The following is a 27,456-nucleotide window of genomic DNA, read 5'->3' on the forward strand; positions in this document are numbered from 1 at the left end:
TTAATCTCTGTAATTGATTGCCATAAGGAGTAAGTGCATGTGTGTAAGAATGTTGAGAATGGGAGACACTGACTTCCCACATGGGGAAGAATCCACAATGGAACCCCTTGTGACTGATAACAGTGCCATTTTCTTAGTGTAGAACATGGGTTGGGAACATTTTTCAGCCAGAGAGCCACGTCTTTATCTCTCCCTCTGCTGGTGGGCCAGCCTAGGCAGGTGGGCAGAGCTGACTACCTGTCTCTCACCTGACATCGTAGTAAGACCAGGGAATGCTTCCTGTTGAAGCCCTAATGGTTGCAAACCAAACCATGGGGCTTTCAAACAACCCTTCATAATTGCAAGAAGAGCTGGCAGGCAGGTGGGAGTGAGCCTCGCTTGATAAAGGAAGAACTATGAGCTGTTTGATGTTGGGTGTGTGGCAGGTGGATGAAAATGGCCTCATGAGCCAGTTGGGGAGGCCTAGAGGGCCATGTTAGGTCTGCAGGCTGGAGATTCTCCACCCCTGGTCTTTACAAGAGTTAAGAGAGGGGACTTGGGTTTGAAATTCCTGCCCTGCTTTTGAGGATAAGTAAAGCCAAGGCAATGCTGTGCTTCTTCCTAGACGTACATTGGGCATATTTTGATCTGCATTAATCCTTTCAAGCCACTCAGCCTTTTTTCAGAAGACGTGGTGATCCAGTACCAGAATGGCCTGCTCTCCAGAAATGCACCGTATGTCTGCATTGTGTTTTCTCCTTGCCTTATTCTGATAATCTTATTCATGCTGCATACAAAATCCTGGCTTTCATTTGCAATCTTGGGCTCATTTCACTTGGCCAAAGTAATTGTGCCTCTCTTTGGAATTTAGGAATATGGCACAATTCTTTCACTCATTTCAGTGACAATGTTGCTATTGGATTTTATATATGCTTGCACACACACACACACATACAACGTTCATCATCTCACTCAGATCTACAATGTAATTTGTTTATGTATTTGTTTTAGATTTCTGGGGCTCGGGCAGCAATTTACTGATTTTTGTCATAGGATTGGAGTTTTTGTCACAGGGAAGCAGGTCGCACACAATAAGAGTGTTCTAGAAACAAAGAACTTTACAAAGTGCTGCTAACCCATTGTGGGTTTAAATTCCCACCCAAACCTTTGAGCGTTTTTAGCAATGCTCATGCTAGGGTTTTTATCATAGAATACTGGTATTATTTTGAAATAAAGCTGATGTCCTCCCCCTCCTTTTTAAGAAGCACTTTCTGAACACATGACTCCATAATGGAAAGCCTGAGTGATCAATTTAACACTCGCCTTACAAAAAGTTGGACTAGGACAAGTTATCCTTGCCAAGCTGACTTTAATTACCAGCATGTTGTTGGTTTTTAAAAGATATTTCATAGACACTCCACAAATACTCTAATTTGTAAATACTTTGCAAAAGCGGAAATTACTGAAAATAAGGTGTTTGGGTGCTGACCTTTGCAACTGAGCAGCTTCTCTAGCCAGCTGTGGCCTTTTCTCCTATGCCCTAATGATCCTATGAAGGGTAGTCTCTCCTATTCCTTAATTCAATCAGGGGAAAGAAAGTGGAATTGATTGTTTTCACAACACTGTGTGCTTGCCTTGCAGGGTTGCAGTTTACACAGAAATAAAACAAAAGACAAAAAGATTCCCAACACCCAATATATTTAGTAGGTTACTGTAAACTAGGTTGACTTTGAGATAGTAATGGGCAGCCTCATTTTCAAAGAGTATACAGTTGTTTGTTTGTGTTGGTAAAATCATAAACTAGAGGGTGACCAGAGATCCACAGCAAAAAGCAGCCTCTATTCATTCAATAGCCCTGTGTGGTAGACAAGCTTTAAGATTGCAGTCCTTGAATTGAAATAATTTCCATTAACAGTAAAAAGAGTCTTTAAGAACTTGATTAACTTTTAGATGCAACTCTCTTATTTATCCCTTCACAACAACATTGCTGTAAGGCAGACAGGTTTTAAAATCGTAATGGCCAAATTCATATTAAATCAACAGGGCCTGACTTATATATTTCCCATTGGGGAGATTTTTTTTAAAAATAATGAAACAGTTCTTCACAATAACCCTCTATGGTAGGCAACTTTTAAGTAATCTCTGGTTTCAAACTAAAAATAGAAAAATTCATGGTTTCTTATTGCTTATGGAAAGTAATATGTAAGTGTGCTGCTGATTTAATCTGAGGCTGGCTATTACAGTCTTAAAGGTCTGCCATGCAAGGTTGGTGTTAGTGAAGGGTTGCAGCTAAGAACTAGAAAAATCCACCTGTTCAGATGCCAGTATAATGCTTTGATCTGAGACTGGCTTAAACCATAGAACAACAACAACAAAATCTGTATGAGACTCATTTTGCTATTAATATTCTGATCACTCCAGTTTTAAATACTTTCTTATCTCACATGGCTGTATTATGCCAAAGTGCTCAGCTTTGGGGTTTGCTGCCAACCAAAGTACTTTATTACAATAGCTTGTGGAGGACTAAGTATAATGTGGGGAAGTTTTTAAGCCTACTGGCGTGCATTCCACTAAATCTAATGTTTATCGCCAGGATACTCAAGCCAGTGTGGTGTAGTGGTTAAGAGCGGTGGACTCATAATCTGGTGAACTGGGTTCACGTCTCCGCTCCTCCACATGCAGCTGCTGGGTGACCTTGGGCTAGTCACACTTCTTTGAAGTCTCTCAGCCTTACTCACCTCCCAGAGTGTTTGTTGTGGGGGAGGAGGGGAAAGGAGAATGTTAGCCGGTTTGAGACTCCTTAGGGTAGTGATAAAGCAGGATATCAAATCCAAACTCCTCCTCCTCCTCCTCCTCCTTCATCTTCTTCTTCTCCCAACCTCTCTCCCAATTTCATTCTTTAACTAAAACTTTCCATGGCTCAAGCACTCTCAACCCTAGACTTAATGGCTCTGAGCCACAGCATCTGCACAGTTTGGTTCTGTTAGGTTACAGGTGGGCAAGCTGTGGCCCTTGGTATAATTTTTGACAGTTCTCCGATACAACAATCCAGAGAAAGTTAAGCACAATTAAGTTCTACAGAAATCTTGCATTTATTGGAATAAGCTGCTCTGGTTTCTCCCCCCCCCCCCGAAGGAGTGTGAGGTATGAAATGTTAATAAACATGGTCCACTTTCAGGATCTGCAACCCAATGTGGCCACTTCTGCTTCAGGAATTTCCTGTCCTCCCTTACCTTACCTCTCTGCCAACTCTGCTGCCTAAATATTTCAATGTGTTTGTACAAAAAGTAGCTGTTGATAAGGTGTTGTGTCAATCTCTGTACAAATAAGCCTGAACTAATTTTGATGCAACTGGAATTTAGTAATAACTAAAAACTGCCTGAGTAATAACATGGGTTTTCTTCTCTCTCTCTCTCTCTCTCTCTCTCTCTCTCTCTCTCTCTCTCTCTCTCTCTCTCTCCCCCCCCCCCTCCATTTCTTTTGGTCCCTTTGCAGACATATATTTGCCATCACAGAAATGGCATATGCCTTCTCTCAGAGCTCAGAGAAAGAGCAGTGCATTGTCCTCAGGTAAGAGAGAGATAAAGGCAACTTTCCTAAGATTGTCTGAGATTTATTCTCCATCTCCCTATTGCTTCTTCCGCACTGATGCAAAAGGGGCCCAAGTGTCATTAGGGGCACTATTCAGGCCATGTTTGTTGGGTGCTTTCCTGGAAGTAAGCAATTGAATTCAGTGGAATTTACTTCTGAGTACAAATGTTGTGTTGTTGAGATTTCTCTTCAGGATTCTGCTGCTTCTGCAGCTAATCTGCAGCCATGTAATACAGAGGGCCAATAGACAAGCCACCTGCTTGACTAGCACAGGCTTCCTCAACCTCAGCCCTCCAGATGTTGTTGGCCTACAACTCCCATGATCCCTAGCTAGCAGGACCAGTGGTCAGGGTTGATGGGAATTGTAGTCTCAAAACATCTGGAGGGCCGAGGTTGAGGAAGCCTGATCTAGCACATTCTTTCATTGGGACAGGAGGGGAGGAATTAGTGCTTTGGATATGACTTGCCAGCATTTGGTGTGTTTAGGAGCATGATACCAATCTTCCAACTATGCATCTCATGTTGGGACAGTATGTGGGAACCTTGGTGTGTGGTGGTGGTGGTGGGAATCTGCCATAGTTGGTTTTCAGCATGGCTTTATTTTATGGACTACTTGCCCCTTATGATCAAACCTATTGATTTGGGTGGCCATTAACACCATTGAGGTTTCTCTTGAGCTTCCAGCAGTCTTTTCAGACTGGTTATATTGCCATAAAAGTTGTGTTTTGTTTTTCCCCCCTTTTTGGCTGACAAATTATCTTCTTCTTTGTTGCTGTTTATAATAAGCAATGGACAATGAGATCTTAATTGGATTTTTTTTCCCCAAGAAAGAAAAGGAAAAAAAACCCTACCAGTTCAACTGTTGATAAACTGCACTGGTGGAGAATGTGATCCAGCAACTTAAATAACAGTGACGATCTTTGCATTACACCTCCCTCCTTTTTAATGTTTTCCAGTGGACACAGTGGCTCGGGAAAGACTGAAACTGCCAAAGCGATCATCCTCTATTTGTCCAGGCTATACCAAAGGCAAGAAAGCCATGGGATAAAGCAAGTATGTGTACTATTATTTAACATTTCTTTAGTGACAATAAGATGTTCAGAAGTTAGGTTGTCATTGAGTACAATTAGTGCATGTTGCAGCCCGAATACTAAATGCTTGGTCTGAAAATAAATCTTAATGAAATCTTCCATACAAATACATTAAAAAAGGTAACGAATTAATTAGAATTTTATATCCGCTTACCCTGGGAATAACCACCATTGAGCTCAATGGGACCCATAAGATTGTACTAAAAGTAATGTAATGTTATTGATTGATTAAAAAAAAAATAAGGCAGCATCTTTAATATTAATATTGTCCATGTCCTTACAGCCATCAGATGTGTTACCCATCTTGGAAAGTTTTGGAAATGCAAAGACCATCTTAAATGACAACTCCAGCCGCTTTGGAAAGTTCTTGCATGTCCACCTAAGACAGTGAGTTAAAAAAAAGAAATTAATATTTCTGTTTGAAACAGAAAAAGCATAGATGGTGGGGGATGCAAAATCAACAGTAAGGTAATAACTTTATTAGGAACAATGTATTATTTAAAAACTTACTGAACGTGTAAAGCTAGTGGATGTGTTAATGGAGGATATAGCCTTATCAGTGATTCCTGTTGGCTCATGTTCACATGCTTGGGATGGATTCCAAGGGATTCCAGTCAGCTTCTCTTTGCTGTTTGAGGAATGATTGTCTGCTCTTAAGAACCGTACGGACGCACCAAGGCGTCTTGAGCACAGCCTGCCTCTGTCTCATGAGAGGCTGTTCTCAGAATCGTTTCCAGTGAGAGACTGGTTCTCTTGGGCTCCACCCAGAGCAAGGGAAAGGAGACAGATTGCCTTCCAGCGACAGGAGGCATGGAGTTGAAATGGCTTACCTCAGGAATGGCAAAACTCTTGGCCCTCCAGATGATGCAGGACTCCGGTTCCCATCATCCCTGACCTCTGGATGTTCTGGCCAGATGTTCGCCATTTCTGTAAATCCGTTAAGAAAGAGTGTGCAAATCAGCTCTGGTCTATAAGCTGGTGCCTCTTGGGAGATGACAGTACTTAATAATTTATTATGTAAAAGAGACTGGTGCAGTAACAACAGATTCATCTTTAGTTTTTCTCACATAAAATCTACCATGTGCCTTCATTTGTATGTCATGCTTTCATTGACCGGGTCTCACTCTGCATTTCAAACAATTAGAGGGGTTTGAGAGTCAGCTGGTTTGGTTGCTATAGATGAGGGAGTTCTAAACTCCCACAGCTTTGAAATTCCAAGTATTCAGACGCCAGTTGTCAGTATTCCCCAGCATTTATTTGAATCAAAAGACCTCCCTCAGATACTTTTCCATGAGATTTCAGTGTTTTCCACAAATCACCATTTGTTTGGGGAGCAGGAGCCTGTGTTTTAAGAATGCTACTAAACCTCTGAATGCCTTATTTCTTCAATGGCGAGTGTTCAAAAAATTGCCTTACATTATTGAACAAAACCTCCCATTCCATAAAGTCTATAGTCAGGGCAGAAAATAAAATGACTCGTCTTACAGAAATCTCTTTCTCATAGCGGATTTATGGTGGGAACGTCCATCTCTCAGTACCTTTTGGAGAAGTCCAGAGTTGTTTTTCAGGTAAGGACAAAAGTGTTCTCGCATGTCAGATGGCCGATAAATTACCTGTGTGCATGAGAAGCACTATTCTATATTAAGTAATCCCGCTTCCATGTGTGACCTGCAAACCCACATAGGGAAGAGTTTTTTGGGTAAAAGGGAATGGGATGGGGGACAGGATTTGTGGAGATCTGAGTTTGTGATAGTTGTTTGTAGATGCTTTTGATATTTATCCTTTACCCTGGCCTTTGATACCTTGAGATGTAAATTTTTAGGACCCGCCCTATTCTTGTGACTGCAATTGTTGTATTTTAAATGGCTGTGATCCACTCTGGGGTGTTAATGGTGATGATTATGATACCACCTACACATGATGTGGGAAGTCACCTCCTCTTGAGCAAAAGCTGCACCTCCATGTGGGAAGGTAACTAGTCTACAGAATCACCTTGCAAATTCTGAAGCTTGAACATGGCAAATTGGGGGGGGGGGGCAGGTCTATAAACATGGATTATCAGTAAAGTTAGACATCAGTCAGTAGTATCCTACAATCACTGTGTCCACCATCTGTACTGTTCATTTTAAAATCTCAGAAAATTGCTGGCAGTCAGCAACTTTTTTTCTCCCAAGTAGTATATTCCTGTTAAAGAGAACAATGCTGATCCACACTATCCACTGATAGCACAGCCATGACTCTCTCTAAAGCAGGCATAGGCAAACACGCCCTCCAGATGTTTTGGGACTACAACTCCCATAATCCCTAGCTAACAGGACCAGTGGTCAGGGATGATGGGAATTGTAGTCACAAAACATCTGGAGGACTGAGTTTGCCTATGCCTGCCCTAAAGAATCCTGAGAACTGTAGTTTGTTAAGGTGGCGGTAATAATAATTTATTTATACCCTGCCCATCTGACTGGGTTTCCCCAGCCACTCTGGGTGGATCCCAACAGAATGTTAGAAAAACACGATAAAACATCAAACATTAAAAAAATTCCCTAAACAGGGTTGCCTTCTCAAAGTCAGATAGCTGTTTATTTCCTTGACATCTGATAGGAGGGCGTTCCACAGGGAGGGCGCCACTACTGAGAAAGCCCTCTGCTTGGTTCCCTGTCTAGGGATTGGTTCTCCAAGAAGGGAAAGCTGCTGTTCCCAGGACTCTTCAGGGCTGAGCCACATGCTTTAAATGTGTGTTGGATGTGCTTTAAATGTATGGGGTGGGATTCAACTTAAGTCCTAATAACTAGGGCAATGGGGCTTCCGCCCCTCTCCTTGGGCACCCCCTGATATTGACTCATTGGAGTCAGAAGAACCTCCAAAAAAAAGTGCAGGGGGGAGGAGGAGGAGGATTGTTCTGTTTGGCAAGCGAAAAAGCCTGAGATGACATAACAATTGCAATAGCAGAATGTTAAATTCCTCCCATGGTGTGGATCTGCAAGGGCTACCTCCTCTTTGATTTTTAGGGCCGAGGTGAAAGGAGCTTTCATGTGTTTTATGAGCTGCTGTGTGGTCTTCCAGTAGGACAAAAAGAGGAACTTTACCTGCAAGAGGCAGAGACTTACTTTTATCTAAACCAGGCAAGTAAATAGATGGTTTTAGAGACTCATCTGAACCACAGCAGTGCTTGTCTTGCTTTACAGAAATAGCTTGACTCTGATGTATTTTTCCCACTCCCCAATTCTTCAGGGCTAACCCTTTTATAAGGATTTAAAAGGTTTTATAGGGGGTGAAATTACTGGACTCGAAAAAGAAATCTGAACTAAAATGTCTCATGGGCAGGCTGGCCCATTCTTATCGATGCAATTTCATTTAACCTGCCTCTTTCTGAGGGCTTGCGGAAGTAATAGCGTGTTGTTGTTGTTGTTGTAAAAGATTTCCATACTGCCCTTCATCTGAGCATCACAGGGCAGCTGAAACAAAATGCATACAAAAGTAACAAACCAAAGCAACTCCCCCAAGAAATTCTCTCTATACCTACATAATCCTTGCTGTGGAATGGCATCCAAAAGAAGGCAGTTTTTAGCACTTTCAGCATGCAGAAGATTTAATAGACCAGAAGAGGAAGGATGTGGAATAGTTGTATACCCAGTCTACAATATGCTACTTATACACCCCAGTAGGTCACTGCAGCTTGTGGGAGAACCTCTTCCTCATGTTCCAAAGAGCTCAGAAGCTCCAAAGTACTGTAACTTGAAGCAGGGCTTTAGGGTGGCTGCTCCCGCTCTTGCACTTTCTGGAAACAACTGAAGACATTGTTGTTCCAACATCCCTTCCCAGGTGGATGAATAGGTCTCTGCCATTGGTGCCTTACTTGTGTGGAAGGCGATTAAATGTGAGGTGCTCATTAAGTAAAGGTAAAGGGAACCTGACCATTAGGTCCAGTCGTGGCCGACTCTGGGGTTACGGTGCTCATCTCGCTTTATTGGCCAAGGGAGCTGGTGTACAGCTTCCAGGTCATGTGGCCAGCATGACTAAGCCGCTTCTGGCGAACCAGAGCAGCACACGGAAATGCCATTTATCTTCCCGCCAGAGAGGTACCTATTTATCTACTTGCACTTTTACGTGCTTTCGAACTGCTAGGTTGGCAGGAGCAGGGACCAAGCAACAGGAGCTCACCCTGTCATGGGGATTCCAACCACCGACCTTCTGATCGGCAAGTCCTAGGCTCTGTGGTTTAACCCATACCACCACCCGCGTCCCTGAGGTGCTCATTACATGAGAACAAATTCTGCTGCTTGGGCTAGAGTTAAGTGGACTTGGAAACCCTTCAATAGGCCTAGTTCTCATTGTAGAATATGTTGGCAACCCAGGTCTAACCTCTCATGTATTTTGAAAATAGCCCTTCATTCACAAAAATCCAGAGTTTATGGGCTTCCTACCAGGAAGCGTAAGTATTCCCAGTGCAAGTTCATTCCTAACTATGCGAACTTGTGTTGACTCTCAAGGGCCGAGTGTGTGAGCTTCCAGGAAAGCGGGATGATCACGATTTTCTGGTCTTGATTAAGGCTCTCCAGACGATAGGTCTCTCCAGTGACCAGCTGAACTCCATCTGGGCAGTGCTCTCTGGCATACTGCAGTTGGGAAACATCTGTTTTACATCCTGTGAGGTATGTTGCATCTTTGCAAATTCAAGGCGTCATTAGCAATACCACCTGAGCCCAGTAGAAATGACCCGGGGACATTTTTTCCCATTTAGGGTGCCTCTGAACAGCCAGTATTTTGTGTGTGGCAGCAGGGGGATTCTAGAGCTAACCCAAACCTTAGGTTTGCACATTCAAAAGTGCATTAAAGGGCTCTAGTGCAACAAGTCCACTTTTTTTAAAAAAAGAAACAGACTTTTTGCAGTTAGGATACTGACGAGGAAATGTACTGAAAATGTGGGATTAAATAATTGTTAACCACAGTGTCAGGGAACTGCCATCGGCTCAGAGGCGAGAGATAGACGGGCAGTTGTGGTACAGGGAGCCTCCGAAAATCTTGCGAAGCAGTTCCTCTTCCGGTGAGAAGGAAAGCCCCACCTCTAGTGGAGAAGAGGTGCAAGGACCCGAGGATGCTAGTAAGAGCCTTAACACCGCGCCTGAGCAAGCCGGAGAGGAGGGAAGCACACCCCTGCCATCACCCATCATGCGCAGTAGTTTGAGGTGCAGGGAGGGGTGGAAAAGGCAACAGCACCTGACACACAGGAAGATACATAATGCCTGCAGATCAAGACAGATGCTTATTGTCATCTAACCACCCCACAGACAAACTGGAATGAATGCTCAAAAAAGACCCAATGTGTTCTAATCTCCAGTTAGGCATTTGCAAGAGATGATGATGATTTAGGTAACCTAATCCAAAACTAAGGAAGATCTTAAGAGTTTTAGGAATATTGACACCCTGTGAAATGACTACATTGCACAGTGCGGTCTGTATTCTTGGATGTCTTAAGGATTGAAATTTTGGTGTAAATAATGTCCTCATTTCATATCTTCCTCTCTCTTTGTATACACGACCATCTAGAAAGAATCCTCTGAGTTTGCACTCATCCCCAGTGAAACGGAAATCCAGATTGTTGCCAGTTTGCTGCATATTTCAGCAGATCTTCTTCAAAGGGCCATCACCCACCGAGTCACTGTGAGCATCTCTTTCTCTTGTTGGCACGTCTTGCTTCTTCTCATCATGCATTTCACAGAGGAGGATTTTGTATTTAAGTGATATGGATTGTGTCGTGTTGCCTTGTTAAGGGTGGGAACAAGATACAAGAACCTATCTGCCTGCCTTGCCTTTGGTTTATCTGCAGTGGGATCAGAAAAGAACGTCTACTGGTAGCTGGCTCCACTGTGCCATCTATTGTACATTCGTAGGACTGTCCTATCTTGCAAGCACTGTTCTTTTTATATGTCGATGTAAATGTCTTTAGGAAAACAGATAAACTCCTTGATTTTCCTAGCTGGAGCATAATCAAACAGTCAAATTGTGATTTTGGTTTGGTTCAGGTTTAAGCCTTCACTCGCATTAAGTATGTTTAATTTGGTTCTAGCCAATAAAGCAAAATAATGTGTAAAGCACCTGCTAGATTTGATGGTGCGTTAGACTCGAGTAAATATGGTATTTTCAAAACAAGGTGAAAAGGAATGCATGTTTTTCATCTTGGTGCAGATTATATCAGTTTATGGGTACAAACAAGAATGCCTACAGATGAAAAGAAGGAACAAAGATGCAGAGTCATATTAGAGCTTTTGTATTCCAAAGACTCCTGAGCAGAAATCTTTATTGTACAAAGTGATTGAAATTGCCCAAAAGCTCCTATTTTGAGAAATTAAAATGCCACCAGTCTCTATATCTAACATTTCTCTCTCCTCAGGAAACATGTTATGACCGGATATTCACTCCATTGTCAGTAGAAAGTGCTATAGATGCCAGGTAACCTTCATTGCTTTTATCTGTCTGGTGCCTGTCTGCTAGCTTTTCATCCAAATAACAATATTTTCTGTTTTTTTCTTTAAAAATAAAATTGCTCTCTCTCCACTTCTTCAGGGATGCAATTGCCAAAGTTTTGTATTCCCTGCTCTTTGAGTGGCTGCTGATGAAAATCAATGAGTGGCTGGCCCCGTTGGAAATGGACAGCACTGTTGGCATTGTTGACATATATGGCTTTGAGGTCATTTCCTGTGTTTACTTTACAGTGTCTTTGAGGGCAGCTTTGTGTTTTTGCCCTGTGCTAGTGTATGCATGAATGCTGGCGACAAGTCTTCTTGAAGTTGCTTGCGGGAAATATGTTGGCAGGTGCTTTTCCATGAAGTCTCCCTTGATATTTGCTATGTAGGATCAGTTGGCATGTAGGCATTGGAGTCGTCTGCAAAGCAGCCACACGAAATTGGGAATGTTGGCAGTTTGTCTGTATTGAAGTTCTGGGCATAGCTGTCAACTTTCCCCCTTTTTAAGGGAAATTCCCTTATTCCGAATAGGATTCCTTGCAATAAAAGGGAAAAGTTGACAGCTATGGGTCTGGGACACAGCAGGCAGCACTTCCAGAGATCTGGTTATGATTAGTTTAATGAGCACTCATGAAGGCTTGTCTCTGGCCACTATGTGGCATACCCTCCCCACAAGCATTTAGGTCAGAGCAGTTTTGCTTCTCCCTTTCCACACCTCTATGGTTCTAAAATAGTACTGACAAATGGTTCCTTTTGCTACAAATGCACGTATGATATATATCTCTTTCTCTCTATACTGTCTTCTCGCTTTGTAAAATGTGGAAAATTCAAATGCCCACCAGAAAGAACAGTGGAGAGGAGAGGAGAGGAGAGGAGGTACATATGGACTGTCTCTCAGATCCATAAACTTGTTGTATTTCCAGTGCAAAACTACTGTAATGGCCAGCAGGTTGTAGACAAGAGTCCTACCAAGTCTCAGCCATTAAAATTGGGTTAGCGCTATATGCTGAGACCATGAGGGTCTGTTGCCCTTTTCTTCTTCTTCATGCAAGGTGCCACCTGCCACTTTCCTTGTGGACTTTGTGTACCGGAGGCAAAAGAGGTCTGGGTCTTTCTTTGTATCCACAGGATCTTGGGGTGAACAGCCTGGAACAGCTGTGCATTAACTTTGCCAATGAACACCTCCAGCACTTCTTCAGCAGAATAGTCATCACCCAAGAGGAGGTAAAATATAAAGCTAGGCACATGTAGGTAGGTGCACAACCTGTCCTGGAGCAAAAGAGGGAACCATTACATTGCACAGAGGCAGCTTTGTGTTACTGCGCTTCAGCTTTGAAAAGGCAAGTTGCTAAAGAAAAAATTCACAATACATTTGCAGGTCTGAATCCTTTTTTCATGATTCATTGTGGCTGGTTGGGGCCAATTCATGCATAGATCTTGTCTTTTAGTTTGTGAATAAAGGCACAAAGATTTGATATGTATACAGCTGGCTCCAACCAGCATCACTGAATCATGAAAACTCTTTATCAACCTGTCTTCTCATAGCTTCCTACCTCTCATGCAAAGGGTGTGTTTTTGTATGTATTGTTGGGAAAAGATACCCGAACCATAGATTAAGAAATAGTTTACAGCACAGCTTTCCAAACTTTTAATGTTGGTGACACACTTTTTAGAAATGCATCACTTTGTGACAAATTCAGTTTTACTAGCAAACCAGAGGCTAAATTAACCCCTTTCCAGCTCCAGGAGGAGTGTGAGGAGCGTTCATGTGACACACACACTGCAGCCGACACACTAATGTGTTGCTGCACAGAGTTTGATAAAGCTCTGGTTTACAGAATGACACATTTGATATTATGGCTGCAGGCTTCATTTGAATTATCTTTGACCACTAGGAGGAGTATGCAGAAGAAGACCTCATCTGGAGTCCTGTGTCCAAGATACCCAGCGAGTCCTGCCTGGATCTGATAGCTGCAAAGCCCCATGGGATTATGTGCATCCTGGACGATCAGACTTTACTATCACAGGTCAGGAGTTCATTAGATATCCTTTTCATATTTGCATGTCGGGTCCGGGGGTATTTTTGTGACGAATGGTTCGTAGAGAGGGAGCAAAATGGGTGCTCTCAAAGAGGGTCCATGAGTGCCTCTTCCTCAGAATGTTATTTTTCTTACATTGGATTTTGTTGAAGTGTTACAAGAGGTAGGTTATACCTAGATCTGGTGAGCAACATGCACACACACACACACACACACACACACACACACACACACAGAGAGAGAGAGAGAGACAGTTTGACAAGAGTTTGTTATTCAGATTTGCTGTGTGTACTTGGGTGACACATTGGCACCGGTAAAGGTAAGGGACCCCTGACAGTTAAGTCCAGTTGCAGATGACTCTGGGGTTGTGGCGCTCATCTCGCTTTACAGGCCAAGGGAGCCGGCGTTTGTCTGCAGGCAGTTTTTTTGGGTCATGTAGCCAGAATGACTAAGCCGCTTCTGGCACAATGCAACACCGAAACCAGAGCAGCGCACGGAAACACCGTTTACCTTCCCGCCAGAGCGGTACCTATTTATCTACTTGCACTTTTTGGTGTGCTTTCAAAATGCTAGGTTGACAGGATCTGGGACCGAGCAATGGGAGATCACCCCGTCACGGGGATTCGAACTTCCAGCCTTCGATTGGCAAGACCAAGAGGCTCAGTGGTTTAGACCACAGTGCCACCCGCGTCCACAAAGCAAACACACAAAGTATGTACAACAGACACTCATCTCTAAACACCAGCAGATGTGTGTCTGGGAGCCCTGATTGGGTTGCCCTGGTCTCTACCATGTTTGCATGTTATGGGCATTCAACACAGGCATATGCTGTTCCAAATATGTGTTTGCAAGCATGTGTGCCTATGGGGCGACTATCTTGCTTTTGCCAAATTTAATAGATTCCTACATGACATTCTCAAAAGCCAACTGCTCTTCTGGCAGAAACCTTAATAATTTAAACAGAGTGTGTGTTGGTGCAGTTGTCTAGTCATTTGGACTATTTTGAAGGCATTTTCCAATTCTCTTGAGATGACCATCTGCCAAAAAAAAAAAAAAGTTGGAAGTTGGCAGGCATGATAAAATAGAACAGCTGTGGACATTATTTAATAAATATTTGCTTTCTATATTTCTGACTGCTCAGCTGGTATTCATTTGTTGCAGGAGATTCAGACATCTTTCCTCCAAAGGAAGCTTCTGTTCTGAGGACACTTGATTTCCACACACACACTGCCTGGTGTTAGATCCAGGTTTTGGAGAGTTGCCTTAGGCAAGTCAGCCTCCCTCCTGTGAGTCTGCTTCCTCACTGCTGCAAGTCCAGAGGGCTTCTTCCAGTAGGCCCCCTTCCTGTGATGTGGGCCTTTGGCAGATGCCTGGCCATGCTGACCCTGTTGAGCAAGCAGTGCACTCCCTTTCTCCAGAATTAGCATGAACGTCTCCCTTTCCTGTAGAGAGAATAAAGAAGTGGCAAACAGGATTAGACTGTCTTTTTACTTTGCAGCAGTCCAGTACAGTGGTACCTCGAATTACAGACGCTTCAGGTTACAGACGTTCAGGCTGCAGACTCCGCTAACCCAGACATAGTACCTCTGGTTAAGAACTTTACCTCAGGATGAGAACAGAAATCGTGCTCCGGCGGCAGCGGGAGGCCCCTTTAGCTAAAGTGGTACCTCAGGTTAAGAACGGACCTCTGGAACAAATTAAGTTCTTAACCCTAGGTACCACTGTACTTGGTACCAGACGGGGGAACTAATATAAGTTTAGAACTAAGAATCCCTTAAATATAAGATTGTACTTGTATCATATAGCAGTGGTTCCCAAACCTTTTTCTTCCCACTGACCACTTGAAGATTTTGGTGGGCCATGCAATATTTTTCCCCCTGCCAAATGTAATGCTCTGTGCTGGATGTTGATATGATGTTTATTGTATTTTATTGCTTCTTTTATTTCTTATATTGTATTACCACTTGGTTTCCATAGAATTCGAATTCTAAGTGAGCCACCTGGTCCGTGGACCACAGTGGGAACCCCATGTCCTATTGAAATGGCACGATAACAAGCAAATTTAGTAGCATGTGGAGGTATTTTTAATGTTTAGGGATCCAAACCCACAGATAAACCAATTTGCTTGTTATTTGCTTGTTTGTTTTTATTTATAAAAGCATTTATCTACCACAGTTTATACACTGCAATATCAAGGTGGTTTGCAGCAATAAAACATCATTAAAAAAGCAATCATTGCAATCACTGGCCAGTCAAAACAGCTTCAAACAGCAGCATAGACCTGTCAGCATAAAAAAAAGTCTTGAAAAGATGCCTAAAAGTCAAAAGCGAGGATACCTGCCAAATCTCGGCTGGTAGACAATTCCACATCATGGGGTTGGTGACACAATGGCTGCATATGCACTATACATTTAAAGTGAGGGCTACATTGCATTGCCCAGCATTCTTTTTTTTGAGGGGGGGGGTGTTCTTCCAAATATGCTTGAAAGGTATAGCATGCACACAGCCGAAATGCCCAACTTCTAGTTGTTATTTCGCTGTGTGTGAGAGTTTTCTTTCCTATCCAGGCCACAGACCACACCTTCTTGCAGAAGTGCCATTACCATCATGCCAACAGCTCTTGGTACGTCAAGCCGAAGCTGCCTTTGCCTGTCTTCACGGTGCAGCATTATGCAGGACCAGTTACCTACCAGGTATATAGGAGCCTGCTCCCCTCCCAACATCCCCTGCTTCCCCTATTTAACCTGCGCTTGTTGGCCTAGCTCAAGCAGCACAAAGCAACTTTTGCTCACCCAAGCAAGTAGGACAGGCACAGGCAAACTCCGGCCCTCCAGATGTTTTGGGACTACAATTCCCATCATCCCTGACCACTGGTCCTGTTAGCTAGGGATGATGGGAATTGTAGTCCCAAACATCTGGAGGGCCAGAGTTTGCCCATGACTGAAGTAGGACGTGTCAATTTGCCACAACTTCATCTGGTGAGGTTCTGGACGGCAGCGTACACAAGTGCCACTTTACTGCTAGTAATCCAAAGGAAGAGGCCTGGTTGTATCAGTCTCTTCACTCTGGATTGGTCACCCAACAGGGGTGTCCAAAGAGCTCACAGTTTTGCAACCCCAAATTTAATAGTCTTAAAGGTCCTTCTAAACATGCATGCAGTGGTACCTTGGGTTACAAACCCTTCAGGTTACAGACTCCACTAACGCAGAAATAGTACCTCGGGTTAAGAACTTTGCTTCAGGATGAGAACAGAAATCGCGTGGCAGCAGCAGGAGGCCCTGTTAGCTAAAGTGGTACCTCAGGTTAAGAACAGTTTCAGGTTAAGAACGGACCTCCAGAACGAATTAAGTTCTTAAGCCGAGGTACCACTGTACTCCTCTTTCAATTTGTCCTCTTCCAATCTGTTATCTAGAGTAGAATTCTAAGTAGCACTAAATGGGGTATGCATACACCGAATGAGGTCCCCTCACTCAATAAGACTCCCCCTGTCTCATTTCCCTAAATCTGATCTTGGTTTTTCTCCAACCCTCCAGAACAGATTTACGGGACAATGGAGGGGGAAGTCCCATTGTGAGAGTAGTTCTTGTTTCAGGTATGCAACAACTTACTTGAATACTGTCCATTGTATTGAATGGTTCTTTAGAAAAAAAAGGGCTAGACAATTTTTTTGCGGGGGGGGGGATAGAACTGAAATTATGACTTGATTATTATGACTTGATTTGGGTTGGGCAAAATCGTTTATTTAACTGGATAGTAGTCCTCCAGCCTTGCAGGCAGCTATCCTGGTTTCTAATCTGCAAAAACAAGTCAAGAGTTGGGGTTGAAGAACTTCCTCAGAAAAGGCTGGAAATCAGGATTGCAAGTACCGTATTTTTCGCACCATAGGGCGCACCTAGTTTTTAGAGGAGGAAAACACACACAAAAATATTCTGAATCAAATGTTGCACTAAACTATTTAAAGCACAAAGCGGGCGGCTCCTGTCCGCTTTGCGCTTTGCTGCTTTAAATCGAGCCTCAGAGGAGGTAGGAAGGGGAACCATGGCTTATCTAAGTCCAGTTAATAATGCTGAGCCTGACTTATGGCCATCGAGATTAGCCTGGCCGTCTCAGTGGAAATCTGGGGAGGCTGGGCTGGACTTTCCAGTGGTCAAAGTGTGGTTGTGCCTTCCTGCCCGGCATCTATTTCCTGCCCTCTTTCCCCCCTGCACCCCCGCACCCTGCTTCGAGGGAAGGAAGCGGAGCCATGGATCCTCTGCTCGCAACTGCAGTGGATTCCCTCCACTTTGAAGCAGGAAAGAGGGAGAGGAGCTGCTTACACGGGGAGGAGGGAATCCGCTGCAGCCACAAGCAGCGGAGGATCCATGGTCCCCATCCTTCCCTCTTCCGTGATTGCTTTGAAGCAGGAAAGTGGGAGAGGAGCTGCTTACACAAGTGTAAGCTGCTCCCCTCCCACTTTGCTGCTTCAAAGGGAGCCCAGGAGGAGGGAATCCTCTGCCTTCGCTAGCAGAGGATCCATGGTCCCCTTCCTTCCCTCCTCCGTTGTTGCTTTGAAGCAGGAAAGTGCGATAGGAGCTGCTTACAGGAGTGTAAGCTGCTCGCCTCCCACTTTGCTGCTTCAAAGGGAGCCGGGGAGGAGGGAATCCGCTGCAGCTTCCCCCACCTCCTGGAGAGCCCACAGAAGCCGTGAGCTCTTTAAAGGGGCTGCACGGCTTCTCCTGGCTTTTCTGGGAGGTGGGAGAAGGGACTGATGCAGGCAGGCAGTCCCTTCTCCCTCCTGTGGAAAAGCCCGCAAGAGCATACGGAGCTTGTGTGCAGCTCTTGGGGGCTTTTCCCGCCTGCCTCCCCCCTGCATTCGCTCCATAGGACGCACACACATTTTCCCTTGCTTTTTAGGAGGGAAAAAGTGCATCCAATGGTGCGAAAAATATGGTAAACTAAGAACTATACTGACAGGAGATTCACAGTCCACTCCTGAGCATGTCTACTTAGAAGTCCCATTGATTGACTTCAGGGGAGTTTACTCCTAGGTAAGTGGGAAGGTTGGTATCGGATTGCAGCCTCAGAAGCTCTGTTAACGTAGTTTTTAAAAACAAATGAGAGTGATGTGGAATTTGGCTTTACAGGTCCACAAATTTCTGAATAAAAACCACGATCTGTTACGCACAGAGGTCCTGGAGATATTTTCCCACAGCCACCACAAGGTACAATCAAATAGTTTGGGTTAATTATTATGCTTCACTGCAGACTATTCCTATGATCTCACAGTCAAGAGACGTAGAGCTCTGATACTAATTTCTTTGTGCTGCGGTACTGGTAGACATCAAGAGACACTTAATTGTATACCAGCTTCCTGGTGGACAGAAAAATCACTCCTGAGGTGTATATGCTTTCACATGACACGCCCTAGTTCCAAGATAGCTTTGTTTTGTTTGTTTGTTTCAGAGAGGAGTTGGTTTATTTTTAGATTTATTTTATAACTGGTGCAAACATCTGCATCTATGGTTTCATCTTTTGCATAAGCAGCACTGGTTGATCAAACTTTTATATATAAAGAACACAGTGGTACCTCGGGTTACAGATGCTTCAGGTTACAGACTCCGCTAACCCAGAAATAGTACCTCGGGTTAAGAACTTTGCTTCAGGATGAGAACAGAAATCCTGCTCTGGCAGCGCGGCAGCAGCAGCAGGCGCCATTGGCTAAAGTGCTATCTTAGATTAAGAACAGTTTCAGGTTAAGAACAGACCTCTGGAACGAATGAAGTTCTTAACCAGAGGTTCCACTGTACTGTGTAATTGTAGAACCTTATGTAAAGGACATATGTTCTAAGAGGCTATAATAAAAGTTTTATTTTATTTGTTGATCTATTGGATTGTTTGAAAACTGCTCTTTGCTTTTTTCATTGGCAGAGTATGGAGGGAGCTGGTCCTTCTCCATGCTAACGTTTCAACTAAATGTTCTAAGTTTATTCTGAAACTTTGATTTGTCCACCTCTCTGAAGCTGGTGTCCCACCTTTTTGAGAAAGTGAAGGAACAGCAGATGAACCAGAGAGAACCGGGAAGTGGAACTAGAGTCGAAGGGCCGACGCATCAAGCTTCTACGTTAGTGTCTAGATTCCAGCACTCCTTGCAAGATCTCACAGCTAAACTAGACAGGTGAGGGAATATGGTGGTGCTATCACCAATTTGTGTTGCCACCTCACGGCACAGAAGATGAGCCTGTGGGAAGGCGAGGTCAAAGAGTGAGCTGCTGATCACCCATTCAGTGAGCTGTGGTGCTGAAGATGGAGAATTAGTTTGGAGCCACATCTCATGCTGTTTTAAAATGGACGCACTTTACTTCTTTTCTCTCTATCCTACAGGAGCCACATTTTCTTTGTTCGGTGCATCAAGCCTAATTCCAAAAAGGTAAGACTTGGTCTTTGCAGGGCTAGGCTGTACCTGAGGCTGTCTTTGAGATGCTACCAAAACAATGCCCCAGCTGAGTTATGCAAATCAATGGAAAGTTCTTCCATACACATGCTCAAGGATAGCTCCGTCAGTAGAGCATGGGACTCTTAATCTCACGGTCACGGGTTCAAGCCTCACGTTCGGCGAAAGATTCCTGCATTGCCGGAAGTTGAGCTAGATGACCCTCGTGGTCCTTTCCACCTCTAAAATTCTATGATTCTGTGAAAACATGCTCTAACCCAGGTGTTGGGGACCTCTGGATCTCCAGGTGTCGCTGAACTACAGCGTCCATCAACTTTTGCCATTGGCAGTTCCATGGATGCTTGTCCAATTACCAGAAAGTCTGCTCCTGAGCACAGTGACGTTTTGGCAGCCCACCCCACGTATTCTGATGGCTAGAAACAAGCTAGAAACTTGCTGTAAAAACAAAGGACACTTTAGATGTCCATCTAATTCCTCTGCTAGAAACAGTGTCAAATTACGTATACAGTGGTACCTCTGGATGCGAACAGGATCCGTTCCAGAGCCCCGCTCGCATCCTGAAGCAAACGCAGCGTGCGCGGGTCGCGATTCGCCTCTTTTGTGCATGTGCGTGACGTCATTTTGAGCGTCTGCGCATGCGCGAGCAGCGAAACTTCTGGGTTACTTCCGGGTCGCCGCGGAGCGCAACCCGAAAACGCTCGACCTGAAGCAACTTTAACCCGAGGTATGACTGTGTTTGGAAGCTAGATGAGAAACTGTTTTGCTCATTGCAGGTCTTGTATCAATATTCCCTCTCATGTATTCAAAATCTCGGCCACCCAGTAAATAGTAATCATGTGGACTATAACACCTAAGAAGGGCTGGTGTCTTACTCTACATAGGCTGCCCTGACACAAGCCATTTGGGTAGCCATGGATTTGCATTATCCATCCCTTTAATGCAAGGGTGTCCGTATGAGGTCTTCCTCACCCCAGTGTTGTCCTTTATCTACCCACCCACCCACCCCCACTTTAAATGTGCTTTCCCTTTAAAATCTTTGGAAAGTCGGAATTGGGAAAAGACCTCCAATTAAAGAGGGGAAATGTCCAGGGCAGCACAGGAATATCCACATGTTGTTCGGATGTGGACAAGCCCAGGGATCACAGATGTACCGGTAATTTGTGGGGGGAGCCGACAAGGTACTGGTTCTTTCCAGTGGCCTTTCTGTGTCTTGTCCTTGTTCCCTTCTTTATTTGGCTGATTGAGACCATTCTCTTTAAACTTCAGGTGCCAAACATATTTGATACTGAATACGTGGCTTCTCAGCTAAGGCATTCTGGGATTTTGGAGGCCATATGCATCAGGAAAGAAGGTTATCCCATCCGCATTCCATTCCGCCATTTCCTAATCAGGTGAGCCTGTTACCTCCTATTTTAACACAACGTTGTAAAAGAAAGGCACACCAATAACATAATAACAATTTAAGATGCAATAACGATAGTAAATCAAGCACGCCAAACCAAACAGTTGGAGCAATAAAACACAGTGGCTCTCGCAACCAACTTCAAAAGTTTCAGAACACTAATTGGAAAAGACTTCCAGGGTCAAAATCGGGTGTTATTCCAGACTATAGGAGCCATACTCAGAAGATACAGCAGTTGATCCTACATTTGGACATTCTCTGCAGACTCTTCATCTGACATTAGGGAGTTGGAGGGGTGGGAAAGAGGGAGGTTTCTGAAAGCCTGGAACTTTGTGGTAAGGAAGAATGCACTGGAAAGCATAGAACCACCATGCAAACAAATCAGAACAAATGCTCCATAGACAGCTTGTCCGTGGCTCCTGAAGTGCTGGGATTTGCTTCCTTTCCCTGTAACACCCTGTGCTGAAGGAGTTTTAGCAGATGGTTCTGTCTCCTTTCTGCTCATCAGGTATGGAGTCCTGGCCGGCCGAGGGCAGAACTCCTTGCAGGAGAGAGATGGCTGCGCCACAGTGCTTTCACAGGTGGTGGGAGATCTCTCGGAGCTCTATCAGATTGGAGTCACCAAGGTGGTGTGCCTTAGCACTTCTCTTCCCCGCAACTTATGAAAGACCGTGTGCATGCTGTTGGTTTCATGGGGGGGGTGCATTCTCTTGGTAACCTCATGACTCTTATCACTGCCATGTGCTCTGTACAGGGCTACCCTTGGCCCGGTGCAAAATGCTGTGGGTAGACAGTTGATGGAGACAACAACTATCGTCAGCATGTAACTCCAGCACTCGAAAGCTTTCACGGGCTAGTCATACGCTACCAGGCCAGGTTCAGGGTTCTTATATTGATTTACAAGGTCCTTAACAACTTGGGTCCAGGGCATCTCAAGGACTGCCTAATTCCTTATATGGCCAAGTGGGGATTTGAAGGTCCTGGTCTAACACCTGGCCACTATACTACAGGCTCTTGATTCCAAAGGGGCAACTGGATTAGAGACTTGGGGAATCTCCAGGCTTAGGGACCAATTTTGGCCCTCCAAGACTCTCTATCAGGCCATACCCTTCACTGACCCAAATGTTTTTGCCTGTAATGTGTCCTTACACTCTGATAGCGACTCTTACTTATCTGAATGGAGGATAGAGGGTGTGTGTTGGAACTAACTGTACAGAGATAAAATGAACATTTGTTGCTCTACCCACTTTCACCACTGGCATGTGGTCCTTTCGAGGTTGCCCAAAAGGAATGCTGCCCTTAGGCTGGAAAAGGTGGTTAGCCTAAATGGGCTCTTTTAGTTGCTAACTGGTAAAATAAATATTTTGGTATAAATCAAATATATACACTGAGCCTCAGCAACTCTTCATGCTCGACTGGAGAAAGAAAGTAAATATGAAATAAACACTCACTAGATGCATTTATTTGCATAGTCTTTGACAAATTGGTCATTGAAGACTTGGGCGTAGGTAATAATTAGGGCTGTTCACTTGCAAATAGCAATGTTCTTTATTGCCTCCTTTCCCCGCCCAGGTGTTCTTGAAGGAAAAAGCGAGGCAGATGCTAGAGAGAAGATGGAATCAAAAGCTGAGCTGGGCGATTGTTACCCTTCAACGCAATCTCAGAGGCCTCATCAACCGTCGGCGGTTCCAGGTCTTCAGGGAGAAGGCCTTGGTCATCCAGGCTCATTTCCGGGGTTACCTGGCAAGGTCAGAAAGTGCAAAGGCTGTAGTGCTGTTGGAAGGCTTGAAGGCCACAGAAATGAACTGTTTTTAGCATTAAATGAAAGGCCAAACTCCATTCAGCCCTGGTGCAATCATGTGTACCAGTGGGACTGGCTAGAACAGTGTTTCCCAACCTTGTGCCTCCAGATGTTTTTGGCCTACAACTCCCATCATCCCTGACTAGCAAGACCAGTGGCAAGGGATGATGGGAATTGTAGGCCAAAAACAGCTGGAGGCACAAGGTTGGGAAACACTGGGCTAGAAAGCCCCCCACCACCACCATGTTCTCACAGGTGTCTCTTGTTTCCTGACTTCCCCTTTTCTTTGTAACCTCCAGGAAACGGTACCAAAGATTGAAGAAGACCCTGATGCGGTTTGGGGTGGCCATGCTCGTCTCTAGACCACTGACTCATAAGAGGAGGCAATACCAGGTAATAGGGTTACTGACAATTGGCAATGCAATAGGTAATATACTTTTCTGCTATAAGGTTTTATTTGAGGGATTATGTGTGACATGGGTTAAAGCTATGGTTTTCCCAGTAGCGATGTATGGAAGTGAGAGCTGGACCATAAAGAAGGCTGATCACCAAATAATTGATGCTTTTGAATTATGGTGCTGGAGGAGACTCTTGAGAGTCCCATGGACTGCAAGAAGATCAAACCTATCGGTCCTGAGTGCTCACTGGAAGGACAGATCCTGAAGCTGAGGCTCCAGTACTTTGGCCACCTCATAAGAAGAGAAGACTCCCTGGAAAAGACCCTACTGTTGGGAAAGATGGAGGGCACAAGGAGAAGGGGACGACAGAGGACGAGATGGTTGGACAGTGTTCTCGAAGCTACCAGCATGAGTTTGACCAAACTGCGGGAGGCAGTGGAAGACAGGAGTGTCTGGCGTGCTCTGGTCCATGGGGTCACGAAGAGTCGGACACGACTAAACGACTAAACAACAACAGTGTGACATGGGGATTCTCGGCACATATGTTTTAGACAAGGTCCCAACAACAGAAAGCAAGGCAAGTTAGCAAGTTAGTGCTTGCAACAGTGAATGATAGTGGAGATGGTCGTACTTTGAAGTTGTCCGGAGGTGCAGCAGAAGATATAGAAAAGAGAAGCAGTTTCTCTGTGTGGGCTATCCACATGCTGTTCACACACTTCAGGGCAAGGGAAGGGGGAGTATCAGAGCAAGGAGAATCAGAAAGGAAATACAGGGCTCTCTGATGCTGCAAAGCCCTGTCACCAACCAGGAAGGAACAGAAGGGGAAGCGGTGCCTTCCCACGCCTGCTGTGTTGGAGAAGGAACCAAAGGAAGCCACTCCCCGAATCTGACTCATCCGATTCAGATGCATGATTAGGAACTGTAGCTGTTTGCACATATGTTAATAAAGAACTGTAAATATCTCTCTGAGTGAGCAGAGGGTGTTTATTGCGAAGAGCAGACATCACCTTGACAAAGTAGGACTGGTGGAAGAGGGGGGGAAACAGAGGTGCTGAAACTCACCATGAACACCTCCCTTGTTCTGTTATAATGGCAATGGTGCCCACCTGAGAGGTACCAGAACTGAGTTGCAGCGAGTTCTGGCTGAAAAAATGCCCTGATTGTAACCATTATATACACAGGGCAGAATGATGTGGTCGATTTGAGTGGTAGAAATCTGGGCTGTACCTCTTTAGGAGTCATATGGAGTCATTTATTTACTTTTTGAAACTCTCTGCATGTAGAAAGTTGTGCATCAGATTGGAATGTTGAATGAAGACCTCTTCCTGATATGCTAAGATCAAGAACAGCCATAGGCAAACTTGGCCCTCCAGATATTTTGGGACTACAGTTCCCATCATCCCTGACCACTCTTACTGTTAGCTAGGGAAGATGGGAGTTGTAGTCCCAAATCATCTGGAGGGCAGAAGCTGCGTCGGACATTCAGCTTCCAAAAAACATTCACAAACCAGAACACTTACTTCCGGGTTTGCGGCATTCAGGAGCCAAAACAGACGAGCACCAAGGCATTCGACAACCAGGGTACAACCGTACTCTTTATCCATTGATTCTAAAGTAGAATGCTAAGTGTCTACAGCCACCACACTTTCTTTATCTTAGAAAGTAAGAGGCATTATCACACTCCAGGCAAGTGTGTTCAAGAAGGGCACAGAGGAGGGCCAGTGAAGATTGTGGTCTGGGGAGGGGCTTGGGAGAGTCTTAAGGGCTTTATGAAAAGGCCTGAAGACCATATTCAGCGTCTCAGCCTGAGGTTCCCCACCCCTGGTTGTAAATGAGACTTGTCAGGTGTCTTACATGCAAAGCACAGGCAGCCTTGGTCTCCAGGAACTACGAAGAACCCTGGCTTATTCAAATGTGACGCAATTAATATGTGGGAAGGTACAAGGTCAACATGAGAAACTCTGACACACCTTTCCACCTGTTCTCCGGGACTCCCAGATAAGCAAAGAACATCCTCTTGTACCATCCAATGTTTCAGGCTAAATTGCTTTTTGACTCGCCCTGAGAAAAGAAAGCTCAGAGGGCCAAAAGCCATGGCAAGGATTGTCTCTGAAAGTACCAGGAAAATGGCCACCAGGTGTGTGGTGATAAGTCCTGGGAGGCTCTGTGATATGCAGGCACTTCAAGTCTTCATAGTCTGCTGTTCTGCCTGAGTTGAGCATGTGCTGTGCACCTGTCCTTCCCAGCCTGAATAGCTCCTGGCTCTTCTATCCCAGGAAGCCACCACAAAGCTGCGCTTTGGCTTCATCATTCCTGCCCTCAGTGTTTACTTTATGAATACACTCAGCACTTAGGAAAGAAAACGCAGCAGTGTAAGGTCTCAAAGTTCACTGTTAAGACTTGCAGAACCTCCCTCTCCTTGTCATTCCGCACTGGGAGGACTTTAGCCCTCTTCAGCCTTAACCTGGGCTGCGCCCCCTTGTAGCTCCTTTTGGCTGCTCAGTGGCAACAGCCACACAGCTGCGCTCAGTGGGGAGGAAGAGAAAGGATACTCCATAGATCACGGAAGAGCAGGCAAGTGCCATTGTACAGGGCTCAGGAAATGTTTCGTTTACATATGGGAAAGACAAAGCCAGATAGGAGATTATGATTCTGCCACTCTATATGTCCTTCTGGGGAGAAATAAACACTCAGTTATGAACCTTCATGGGCTGGTTTAAAATTTCATTCTCCAGCAGCTGGAAGGACAGGGGGAGAAGTGATTAAATTTTCCAAGCACAGTACTGTATACGTTTGCTGGGAGCAGTCATATAGGACATTTGTAATGTTAAATGCTAATGTAGCTTAGAATTAAATAACTGGGACTAAATAGCATTAGGTAGAGAATTGCATTACCATCTCCCATTCCATGCTGTTAAAACTTCCTGAAGCATCTGATTTTAGCCACAGTTGGAGACAGGATACTGGATTTGATGAACCCTGGGTACGGGGCCCACCTGAAAATAAAGTTGTATGTGACCTGCCAGGGACATTGCTATAAAGTCATTGATTCATATTCTGGTTAAACATCTGTGGATAATTGTATTGCAGGCATAAAAGAGTTACCGTATTTTGCCATGCATAAGACAATGTTTTTTGCTTAAAAAATTGGGGGTCATCTTATACATGGATGGTGAATGCACAGGGGTTAAAGAAAACACTACTTACATCCCCATGACTACTGTGAATAAGCTGCTAGAACCGCCCAAGCCACTGTCCCTCCTGGGTGCCAGGCTTAGGCGATCTCTCAAAAAACACTCAAAAACTTAGGGCGATCTTGGTTCCTATTGGGGCATGCTACCCCAGGTTGCTATGCCAGTGCCGGTGCTTTGAATATTGAATAAAATATCAAAGTTGTTCTGTTTGATGTTTAAAATATTGATTTCTTAATTCTGGGTTCAAAAAAATAGGGGTCGTCTTATACCTGGGGGTGTCTTATACACGGGAAAATACGGTATCTGCTGCCCTGACATTACAACAATGATGATGTGCTGTGTGCAGGGTTACCGATTGTAGGGTTTAACAGGGTTATAAGAAAGGTCTGTGAAACAAACCAGAAAGGAGGGGAAAGTGAAAGAGTCTTAAAGAGCTCAGCCTGCCTTGGTTTTCAGTCGCACCTACAGAGATGGGAGTTGCTATACCTTGCAGTGAGGGTACCCAGTGTGGTGTCCGCCCTCCGATATTCTGAACTACAACTCCCATTATCCCTGATTGTTCACCATGCTGGCTTGGGCTAAAAATATCTGGAGGGCGCCACATTGGCTGCTGCTCTACAGTAGGGAGATTTGCATCATCTAGATTGACAAGAGAATTCAAATCCCCTTATCATAAGGAGAACATAAAAAGGGCCTGTTGGATCGAGCCAGTTGTGGTGCATCTAGTGCAGTACCCTGTTCTCACAGTGGCCAACCAGGTGCCTATGGAAAGACCCAAAAAGAAGGACATGAGAGATGAGTGCCACAACTCTCTCCTCATCTCTGCTGATTCCCATCAACTTGTATTCAGGAGCATACTTTTCTCTGGGCAGTTTTGTCACACCATGCATAAGCTTACCGCTGTGTATCATGTCTCCTCTTACCTTTTCGTTTAAACTAAAAAGGCCAACCTTTCCTCACAGAGTTGTGCCATCCCTTTGATGATTTTCCTGAACCTTCTCCAGCTGTATAATACCCGTTTTCAGGTGACTGGAACGGTACACAGTACCCCAAGTGTGGTTGCAGCATAC

At 44.6% G+C, this 27,456-nt stretch overlaps 1 protein-coding gene across 1 annotated transcript in view; it reads left to right on the forward strand.

Annotated features, from left to right (window-relative positions):
• Window positions 1-27,456, forward strand: part of MYO15B (myosin XVB) — an 83,038-nt gene that overhangs the window by 4,573 nt on the left and 51,009 nt on the right. Inside the window, exons 5-24 of the mRNA XM_081896670.1 lie at window positions 605-714; window positions 3,475-3,549; window positions 4,527-4,623; window positions 4,945-5,048; window positions 6,166-6,229; window positions 7,667-7,780; window positions 9,149-9,310; window positions 10,206-10,319; window positions 11,050-11,108; window positions 11,223-11,346; window positions 12,251-12,346; window positions 13,018-13,149; window positions 15,729-15,854; window positions 18,285-18,362; window positions 19,161-19,315; window positions 19,522-19,567; window positions 20,858-20,982; window positions 21,502-21,619; window positions 22,566-22,741; window positions 23,094-23,187. Coding sequence (XP_081752796.1) covers window positions 605-714; window positions 3,475-3,549; window positions 4,527-4,623; window positions 4,945-5,048; window positions 6,166-6,229; window positions 7,667-7,780; window positions 9,149-9,310; window positions 10,206-10,319; window positions 11,050-11,108; window positions 11,223-11,346; window positions 12,251-12,346; window positions 13,018-13,149; window positions 15,729-15,854; window positions 18,285-18,362; window positions 19,161-19,315; window positions 19,522-19,567; window positions 20,858-20,982; window positions 21,502-21,619; window positions 22,566-22,741; window positions 23,094-23,187 — 2,169 coding nt within the window. The remainder of the gene's footprint in view (window positions 1-604; window positions 715-3,474; window positions 3,550-4,526; window positions 4,624-4,944; window positions 5,049-6,165; window positions 6,230-7,666; window positions 7,781-9,148; window positions 9,311-10,205; window positions 10,320-11,049; window positions 11,109-11,222; window positions 11,347-12,250; window positions 12,347-13,017; window positions 13,150-15,728; window positions 15,855-18,284; window positions 18,363-19,160; window positions 19,316-19,521; window positions 19,568-20,857; window positions 20,983-21,501; window positions 21,620-22,565; window positions 22,742-23,093; window positions 23,188-27,456) is intronic.

Source organism: Podarcis melisellensis, assembly GCF_964234715.1.
Source record: "Podarcis melisellensis genome assembly, chromosome: 2".
Lineage (NCBI taxonomy): Eukaryota > Metazoa > Chordata > Lepidosauria > Squamata > Lacertidae > Podarcis > Podarcis melisellensis.